This window comes from Melanotaenia boesemani, chromosome 3, assembly GCF_017639745.1.
Source record: "Melanotaenia boesemani isolate fMelBoe1 chromosome 3, fMelBoe1.pri, whole genome shotgun sequence".
Lineage (NCBI taxonomy): Eukaryota > Metazoa > Chordata > Actinopteri > Atheriniformes > Melanotaeniidae > Melanotaenia > Melanotaenia boesemani.
This window is the reverse complement of record NC_055684.1, coordinates 20,429,827-20,440,587: the sequence shown is the minus strand read 5'-3', so window position 1 is coordinate 20,440,587 and position 10,761 is coordinate 20,429,827. Positions and strand designations below refer to the sequence as shown.

The 10,761-nt window shown below is 38.0% G+C and overlaps 1 protein-coding gene across 1 annotated transcript; it reads left to right on the top strand.

The window, feature by feature from the left end:
• Positions 1 to 3,460: 3,460 nt before the first annotated feature.
• LOC121635260 (potassium voltage-gated channel subfamily A member 3) lies at positions 3,461 to 6,473 on the top strand. Its single transcript, XM_041978380.1, is given in 2 exon segments — positions 3,461 to 3,655; positions 3,657 to 6,473. Coding segments are annotated over 2 exon segments (1,542 nt in total). The 5' UTR covers positions 3,461 to 3,577; the 3' UTR covers positions 5,121 to 6,473.
• Positions 6,474 to 10,761: the final 4,288 nt, after the last annotated feature.

The window sequence follows — 10,761 nt, the reverse complement described above, 5'->3', positions numbered from 1 at the left end:
GCTGCAAACCACATCAAAACACAATATTGTCTGAATCAGGAACCAGACCACCTTCTATGTGTATAAGATAACAGGGGAACAGCCAAACTCTTTGATAATGAGTGTTGCTATGAAACAAGTGTCTATTCTGTCCAAGGTCTAAGCTTTATATCTGTGCTTTCATGTCGAACCAATTCTTCTGTGTTTTATAAGTGACCTTGCAGTCAACACACACACACACACACACCCACACACACACACACACTCACACACACACTCATGCACACAAACAAACTGGCTGGTTCCTTTTAATCTTGATATGTAACATGTCCACAACTCAGCGGGAGTGTGAAAAATAGTCTCCAGTCTAGTTGCTCTTGCAGAGGTTGGACCAGGAAATTATGCAATTTCTTCAACTTAACTCCTTTTCATTTTACAAAGCACTTGATGTTTTGTTGCCATGGTGATGAAAACTCAGCCAAAACTTTCCATGCTTGCTGATTTGCAACAACCACTGGAAAGTTTTTCACAGCAGCATGATTTTATTTTGCTGCAAGGGATAATCTTTTAATGACAAATTAAAACACAGGCATGAATGAACTCAGATAAAACTAAAATTACCTGAGCATTACCAGTCAGCTGCAAAGTTAGTTAGGCAGTCTAAATCTATGGATCTGTATTTCCATCCACCGTGCTCTACTTAGTGACTTTTTAAATTAAACGGAGAAGACAGTAAATACCAGTTAGATTGACAAACACAGTGTTTACTGCAACTCTGCGAGGCCAGATGATGATTAATTGCTGGATCATTTATACTTTAAGATTTCCCTGTTTGCAAAATTCCTTTTTTCTAAAACTTATCTTTTCAGTGTAAAAGATTTTATTTTTAAAATAACATATTTTCAATAAACTTGACTCATGATATATTAAATGATTTTCTCACCTTGAAACATGTTAGGATCTTCTCAGTGAAGTGGCATGAGGCAGGTCAGACATCTCAATCTGCTTCTGCTTTCATTAAGATCTTCAATGTTTTTAGTAAACACAAAGTTTTGTCCCTTAATTTTTCCCTTATCTAAATTACTTTACTTTCTGGGCTGTGAAACTTGTTACGTGCCTACATTTACCTGTTAAAATTGTATCATGCTCACATTTTGCATTATGTAAAACAGTTAACTCCTCAAACATTATCAAGGCTTCAGAAAGGTTGTATGTCTGTTTTTCCTTTGCAGTTGTTTTCATTGTGTAATGTGTAACTTTTAAATTTTTGTAGAAACGTAACTTTCAAACCTACAGATATGGAGAAATCGGGGGATTGATGGTGATACATTATGGGCTGTCATCAAAAATGAGTCCTGAACCTCTACTGACCAACAAGTTTAAAGTTAAAATTATGTAAAAAAAAGAAAAAGCATAGTTACGTTTGCACATTTATGACTGCATGCTTAGACTCTCATCACATTACATGAATGCTGCCCTTTACAAAACAACAAGCAATAAAAAGAAATTTATCTATCTTACAATCCTCTTCATTTTGATCACATGGACAAACTTTGCTGTGATGTGCAGTTGGAGAGTTAGACTACTGGCAAGAGAAATACTCTTTAGGAAATGTATCATGAGAGGTGGAGTTTCAGTTTGTGTGGATAATAGTAAGAGACTGGCTCTAACTGAGCAGGGAAAGGTCACTTCACTGCTGGGCTGCAGTGAGGAGAAGAGACTGAAAGAAAATTGGAGATAAAATCAGGATGTCCATTATACAAAGGATAGAGGAAGACATCTAGAGCTGAAATATTGGCTTGGAGAAATAGTGTTGCTGTTTGTAATCTGCAGACCTAATAACTGGGAAATAAGTGGAATAAGTGGAATTATTATGAATTCAAAGTCAGCTTTTTGTTTAGTTTACTTTGTATTTCATGGTGTGTGTCTGAGACAGAACAAAATATGAGATTGTGAACATGGTGCTCAGCACTGTGGTGATAAAAAATTCAACACTTGTTATGTGTTTTTTTTCTGATATAAAACATACTTTCCTATTGTGGGTGTTAGTGGTAATACAGTTACAGGATCCAGTTCAAAATTGTATTCCTTCTTTTAAAAGTCTCAAATCATAGCACCACTTTTCCTTGACTTGAACTGGCTTGGTGTGAATTTATTCCATATCTGTAATTTCTTCACATACCAGAACGTGGATGCCACTCAGGAAACTGCGATTTCAAGATCAGATAGAAATTTTAATCTGATTAAATTTGATCATTTGCATTGAAAAATAATAGTATAAAAGTGATAACATTTTAAAATCGAGGTGTGATTTTTAGTTTAATTTTTTTAGTTTCTGATTCTTTGACCTGCGTGGTTTTGTGGGTTGATTGCTGATTGTTTAATCTGGAGTTCAGTAGGTTATCTTTTTTGGATCAGTGTCATCCGCTTTTAGATGATTTATGAATATATTCATAATTTAGTACAAAATTTTACCATGTTTAGTTAGAAGATAAGCAGGGCTTTTCCCTTCACTTTCATTTGTTGAAATCCAAACATACAGTGGAAATGAAATAAAAAAAACACACACACACATTGTGCGATCTTAAGAGCTTCGTGTGGATCCTAAACCGTAGATAAATGAGAACTCATTTAATGAAGCCTGTCAGTGTGAATAACAAACACTCGTTTTCCATTTTCGTCACTGGTCACAGCTTTAATAAAAAACTCGTGAGACGCTTATTTTGGGCGATTCCATACGTGGAGACACAAATGAGCTTTATTTCCGAGTGAAAATGATCAGACTAATTTGGGATCTTGCCATTTGTTTAATCAGTAACGAGGGAAGCCTCTTTAGATGAATACACACGTGAGCTAATCATAACCCCAGTGTTGTTGGGAGGAGCGCGTATTGAATAACCGGCTGGTGCGCGCGCTTGTTCGCACATGGAGAGCAACACCCCCTCAACAAGAAGGAAGACACAACAAAGAATGGTCAATTGTCTGCTTTTATCCATCGTTTAATATGTTTTAATTTGTTTTATGTTTTTGTTTCTTTTGTCATTCACGATTCCTGTTTAGTCAGATTAATAATTAAGATTGCATTTCATCAGTTTATGCACAAATAATGAAGTGTGAATGTGTAGAGCCAAAAAGCCTCTGATCTTTATTTTTTATCAGTAATTGAGGCAAATTCCATTAGATGTGGATTAATACTTTCATTTCTTTCTTTCTTTCTTTTTTGACGAAAAGAAAGAGAATTTAAAGGTAGTTGTATTAATCTGTTGTCTTTTCATGGTAAGCTCAGTAATTTAACCTGGATCAACTAGGTGTGGACGTGATTCCGTCTTGTATTTTGATTTATCACAAAAGGGTGTGTGCTCGACGTTAAGTGTCAAGTTGATTTCCGATTGGGCGGGTGGTGGACGTATGTCAGACATATGCGAGCCGTAGGCGGGTGTTGATTTGGCACAGAGAGGAATACAGCGCTTCAGCGTGCGGTTACGCAGAAATAGGTGATGGTTGAAGATGTAAGTGGCGTCCGTCTCAGCTCTCCAAAGCTGTATGCTTTGGTTGAGAGTGGCGCGGCGCACTCTGCCCCTCACCGAAAACCACCTGTATGGATGACTATTCCTCCAGCGTGAGCCAGTCGCCCTCATTAGCCAGGGACAAAGGAAGAAACGTGAATGACAACCCGGGGTAATGGTAAAGTGGAGCAGGGCATCATGACGGTAGAGAACATGCTGGAGGAGTCCGCGGTGCTCTCGGCGCCTCACCTGTCGGTGGATCGATATGAACGCAGCCGCCAGGGATGCTGCGAGAGGGTGGTCATCAACATTTCGGGTTTACGCTTCGAGACACAACTTAAAACTTTCAACCAGTTCCCAGACACGTTGCTGGGGGACCCCCGGAAAAGGATGCGCTACTTTGACCCACTTAGGAATGAGTACTTCTTCGACAGGAACAGACCGAGCTTTGATGCCATCCTGTACTATTACCAGTCAGGAGGGCGCATTCGGAGACCTGTTAACGTCCCCATTGATATTTTCTCAGAGGAGATCAGGTTTTACCAACTCGGAGAAGAGGCCATGGAGAAATTCCGTGAAGATGAAGGATTTATAAAAGAGGAGGAGCGCATACTCCCCAAAAATGATTACCAAAAGCAGGTTTGGCTTTTGTTTGAGTATCCTGAAAGCTCTGGGCCAGCAAGAGGAATTGCCATAGTTTCAGTACTGGTTATATTAATTTCAATTGTTATTTTCTGTATGGAGACTCTTCCAGAATTTCGGGACGAAAAAGACATAGCCACAGTGGCACCCTCGGTTAATGGCACCGCTCCATACGTGCCAAGTCCGTTCACAGATCCCTTCTTTGTAATCGAAACGCTGTGTATTATATGGTTCTCTTTCGAGTTGCTGGTCAGGTTTTTTGCCTGCCCCAGCAAAACCACTTTCTCCAAAAACATAATGAATATCATTGATATTGTCGCCATAATCCCTTACTTTATCACTCTGGGGACAGAGCTGGCGGAGAGGCAAACCAACAGTGGCCAACAGGCGATGTCCCTCGCTATCCTGAGGGTGATCAGACTTGTGAGAGTTTTTCGTATTTTTAAGCTTTCACGACATTCAAAGGGGCTACAGATTTTGGGACAGACTCTCAAGGCCAGCATGAGGGAGCTGGGATTGCTCATATTTTTTCTTTTCATCGGAGTCATTCTTTTCTCCAGCGCGGTTTACTTTGCAGAAGCAGACGACCCATCATCCAGCTTCACCAGCATCCCTGATGCTTTTTGGTGGGCAGTTGTCACTATGACCACCGTCGGATATGGGGACATGCATCCAGTGACCATTGGTGGCAAAATAGTGGGGTCGCTGTGCGCAATAGCGGGCGTTCTAACCATTGCCTTACCTGTGCCAGTGATTGTGTCCAATTTCAACTACTTTTACCACCGAGAGACCGACGGAGAGGAGCATCAACAGTACCTGAACACAGGTAGCTGCGAGCATCTCCCTCCCGAGGAGCTGAGGAGGTCGTTCAGCTCATCATCTCTCAGCAAGTCAGAATACATGGTGATAGAAGAGGGCATCAAGCAGCCTAATTTCACCACAGAAAACAACCAGAACTGCGTAAACATAAAAAAAATCTTCACGGACGTGTAAATGAACCCCATAATGGATCATTTATGAAGCATGAAGAACTATAAACCTATCATTTTTATAGCCAAGTTGTGATGTGTCAGTCCATATCAGTGGCTGAACGCTTCAAATATCCGTTTTAACAAGGCATTCATTTTATTCCAATAATGTTTAATTGATATGATCAAATATCAGATACTTTGAAGCTGTTGCCAACAAATAAATAAATGAACATTACAATTACACCCAAGTGGATTGTTAAAACTGATATTTTCAAGTGTGTAACGCCACACGATGCCTACATATCGTGATATTAGCCCATAATGCGAAAGTTGTCAGTGTTCGTTTGGGAAACACGTGTAGTATAAAAACAATGTTGAATTTACCCGCCAGCCAAAAACAACGTCCTGTGCTTTGTGGAACAAACTGTTTGTTATCCAGTAATGTAATTAGTAGACTTCGGTATATAAATGCCCGCTTCGGTTATATTTAACATTATAACCTGTCGGCACGTTGGACTACAGTCTTATTCGGATAATAGCGCAGAGTGGTGTTCATGGAAATGCCTCGTATAGTATAAGTTGAGCTTTTCGTAAAGTTGTAGTTTTTTTTTAATTATTATTATTTATTTTTTTTCAGAAATGCCTATATAACCTATATTGAATAAAACAGAAATGAAGGGATCTCGACTCAGTCTGTCAGTAATGTAGTTTGTTTAAAGCGAGCAGCAAGAATATGGAGCATAATTGTGTGTTTGGGGTCACGTGCGCAGTGATGACAGCATGAAAACAGTCTGGATGAGAGAAGGAAGAGCGTGCAGCTGGTCCCCGGCCTTTAGTGAACCCGCCTTGTGATGCAGTCTCCATGACAACGGTGGTTTCCTGGGTAACCCCCTCTACCATGACATTGTGTTGCATCTTCCCAAAGACTTTCCAACTATGGTTAATGCGCATTGTCGTCCTTGGAGGGAAAGAGGGGGGAACTACAGCAGATAAGCGTATATTTGGTAGCAGTAACGAGGATTTTGTAAATCTAAGTTTTTTAAGCGATATAAATTGGCATCAGTCAATCAGTGCTTTTTCATTCAGGATTATTATGCCTGCAGCTTGAGCACACTGATAAGTGTGGCAGTAGCTTAACTCGTACCCTGCTTTTGTTTCACTTCAATAAAATAGCCTTCCCTCTGTACTTTAGATGTGAGCTCCATTCTCTGAGTTGGCATGCCAACTAGAGATCTGACGTCAGCTACCTTTCATCCACACCAACAGACACATGCACGTGAGCTTTGGAGCTGAGAGCTGATGTGATGTAAAAAAAACAAAAAACAAAACGATAACTCAATGGAGTCTGCAAATCAATTACAGCATAAAAGGAAATGCCGCTCATGACCTGATTTTTTTTAGGCAACACTGAGCTGTTTGTAATATAGATTTATACTTAGGTTATATTCTGAATTAATTCATGTTATCAGTCTTTAGGATGTCAGATTAATAAAGAAAATTAACCATCTTTTAATCTTTATTAAAATGCCCAAATACTTTTATTAATTAACTGATTGTGAAAAAAAATAGTTCTCTATATCAGAAAAATGTAAAAGATGCATCCTAATATTTTCAGCTCTGATTTGTTTCAATCGCAGTCACTCGGGCTGCTCTTTCAACTGTATTTAAAATCCACTTTTAATATCTGTGTGACATCATAAATAAGTATAAATCTATAATATGACAGCACAAGCTTCATAAATTACCTGTTGTTTCACTGAGTAGTTCAGGTCTTATTTGGAAGTTTATGTTTGATTTTAATCTGAGATGTGCTGCTGAACCCCACAGTTCTCTGTAAAATAGTTCAGTACTGCCCTCTGGTGGATTAGATGGGTTATTACTATTAGGGAGGAGTTGAATCCTGAACCTGTGATGCACCTCTTTCTATGTGTTTTCTGTCATAACACCTCCACAAGGCTTCTTAAACAACTCATAAAAACTCATGAACAAAATTTTGAACTTTTAAAACAAAAAATGACCTTTGCCTCTTTTAAAGTGTTAAGGACCCAAGATGTTCCATGAACTAGGTTTTTTGTACAGGTGCTGAACAGCTGTAAAGCAGTACTTTTTAAACTTTCTTCTCTGTTCCTTTGACAGGACAGGTCAGCAGTAACACAAATGTGTCATTATTGTCACAAAAAAAAAAATATGACGTGGGAGGTTTTTTTAAAAAAAAAAAAAAACATACCATTTCAAAGAAAATACAGTAAATGCATGATTTTCTTTAATCCATTAATTTTTTTCGTTCTTTTCTATCTTTTACCTAGTACAGGCTATCCCAGGTGTCATCTGTCATGTCTTTGGACCTGTAGTTGTAGAAAACTCATGGGCAAAACTTGCAAGCTTCATACAAAAAATCTCCAACAGAGTTTCAAACCCGTCTTGTCATCAGGCAATAAATAAACAACCCAACAGACAAATAGGGACATGGAGGATACCAGAATAGATGTGATAAAAAGTATTCACAATGATTATTTTATTTATTTATTTATTTATTTTGTTTTGTTTTGTTTTGTTTTTCTTTTAAGCCAATCTAATTGCCCATACCTTAAGCTTAAGTATTTATGTGTCCTTGTCAGTGATGATTTTGTTTTGGTTGCAACAATTTAAAGAAACATTTACTGGACGTGGGGCTGAAGAAAACTTTCCGTTGCCTGAGGGCAATGCTGTGCAGTAGAGGATAAAGTCTTTCTTGATTTGTCTTATTCCACCTGTATGTTTGTTTTCAGCTTTTAGATTATATGATATAAATATAGATATAATACATTCGGTTATCAAATTTATGATGATTATATATGTGGGCACAGACATGGGATGATTCTTTTGGTAGAACTGTTTTAGCACAACTGCATCTGTTTTCTTTTAATAGAGGTTTTCCCATGAGGTGGAGTTAGAGCTTTCTGACTAGAACTGTCCTGTAAGCTTCTTTTTAGTCTGTGAATGACAAAAAAAAAAAAAAAAAAAAAAAAAACCTCACTCTTAAAGTTATACACTTGTGCAGTTTAATTCATTTTAATGCAACATGAACTCACAACATTTGATGTGTCATTTATTGGGAGTTGCTGTCCAAAATGGGAAAATTCTATTAGATTTTTATCACTTATGTTCAGTAGTGTTCTTAATCTATTTTCCTTCCCATATTAACAGGATATAAATACACCTTTAAGTACTAGCCTTCAGGAAGACATATCATACAGTGAATACAACTAAGACAAAATCATCAAAATCCATACAAAACCTGAATATAATAGTGACTAATGACTTACTAATTTGTTGTAAGGCAACATTTGAATTTTATTAGTGACATCACGAGATGTTTAAGCTCTTCTCAAGAGGAATAAGAGGGAAAACCCGGTTTACTTAAGAAAAATGCAGATTTAGCATTTGTAATTATTCTCTTTACACTTTCAGTGTAAAGATAGAATCAGTGTTCTGTCCTTGAAACAGCAAACCACTCATCTGGGATTTGTCATGTAGATCAGGAAACTACTGTAACTTATGCCCAGAAGCTTTTAGTAGGGACTATTATTTTATTTCCCATGAGACAAAAGGAATTAGAGACTGTGAGCCAGAGCTTGAGGTTGGGGGGCTTCTTACTTACACTTTGTATGACTTTGAACAAGCAAAGAAATGGATATCAAAGGTGCTTTGCAGAATATATGGTTGTGGCGAAGCTAAACCCTCTTTTGGAAATGTTCTCTGGTCTCTTCTATGAAGCAGTATTAAAACAATGCAATCATGAAACAAGAATCTGTACCGTACCAGTCAAAAGTTTTAAAACACTTTCCCACTAAACCCAACGGAAAGTTTGTCCAGACTTTTGATGGTTTATATAATGTAACTGGTCATGTTAAGCAGTTAAGTTTTACAGACTTTATTCAGCCTCTACTTTGCTGAATCTTGTGTCCTACATGTAGATCTCCAAAGACCTCAGACCAGATATCATGTGTCCAACTGCTGCAGGTGCTCTGCCTCAGACATGCTGAGTCGCCCCTTATCTTCTCTCTCCCTTGCTGCAGATATAGCTCTTCTTCAATGTATTTTTAACCAGTGAAAATGAAAAGGTGCCCGCAAACTATCCAGAATCGTTAATCATCTCCTACATAGCTCGACAGCAGTGCTAGCAGGGGACAGAGGCAGTTCAGCCTGCCTTCATCTGCTCTGGCCTGTGGGGAAGTAAGAATCTCATTAGCAGTGTTAGGCTGAAATATAATGGTAAATGATGGCAGATTGAAGCTGGTCACTTTTATCAGTCATTTTTAAAATTAACCCTATTGACCTTATTGGGTAAACAACCCCCAGTTTAAAAAAAGTAAAGTTAGGATGCTGTTTAAAACTTGAATAAAAATAGAGTGCAGAGTGTCACAATGATAACAGAACATAGAAAACATCTGACAAATTTAGCTGCTTCGTAAGAAATTATGAGCTCATCTTGAATTTGACAGTAGCATCACATCTAAAAAAACCAAAAACAACCCCCCCCCCCAAAAAAAAAACCAAAGTTAAGACAGGACCATAATTACCACTGTGTTGCATCCCCTGTTAAATGGTAAAGTTATAACATTAAACAGATCTCAGGCTGTCAAATAACTGTATTTGTCATTTTAAAGGTCAGGCAGTTTAACATATTAAAAGATCAAATACAGGCATTATAATTACCAGATTTAAGCATATTCCAATGAAGATTGAATAGCATCCTTCAGATGGTGGAATATTTAATGTTTCAAATTCAACAGCTCCAGGGATCAGGTGTCCAGTATAATGGATGTCACATAGGACAATATAAAAGACTTCAACTGGAGTGACTTGTGTTCATATTGTGATCTTGTCCACTTCAATGTGATAATTCTATTAAAATGAATGTAGATTAAAGCTGTTACACTGAAGCTAGCTCATTTAAAGGTAATTGCTGTAATAATACAAGCTTCTTTTGCATAAATTAAGGTAAAAAAGAAAAGAAAATATTTTTTGGCAAAAATATATTTCTTCAAAGCAAAGTAATGATGTACCTTATGGTTATATAATCATGGCACTTCCTTGTCACTCTAGATGTTAAAAACACACACACTCACACACCTGAAGTAGCATTAAAAAAAGGGATGAAATCAGAATACAAACTTGTGTCTTAAATGTGTTTGTTTGTTTTATAATTTAACAACAAATGCATTTGTGTCACTGTTCCTTTGCGAATCTTTGGGTGTGTTTGTGTGTGTGTGTATGTGTGTTTGTGTCTATTTGTGTGCATATGAATGAGCATACTTGAGTCCTGGGCAGCTGTAAGACAATTACAGCTTCAATGCTTCAGTGCAGTCTGATATGGGATCACAAAACAGAAGTACTAGCACAAACTGTACATACCACATATATGAGCTTGCATACATGGTGCAGAAATACAAACACATAAAAAGAAAACCACAATCATTTTGCTCCACAGCTGGTCCTCTGTGACACTGCTGCTACAGCAGATGTAAAGATTACAATACAGGAATGTGCTCAGTCAGGAAGGGTAGGGGAGAGTGGAGGAGACCCCAGGCCTCCCCTGTCCTCTCATCCCCTTTTTTTTCTCCTCATCACACTAACATTCACCACATGAGAGGAGTCATGTCTCGCAGCAGCGTGCTACC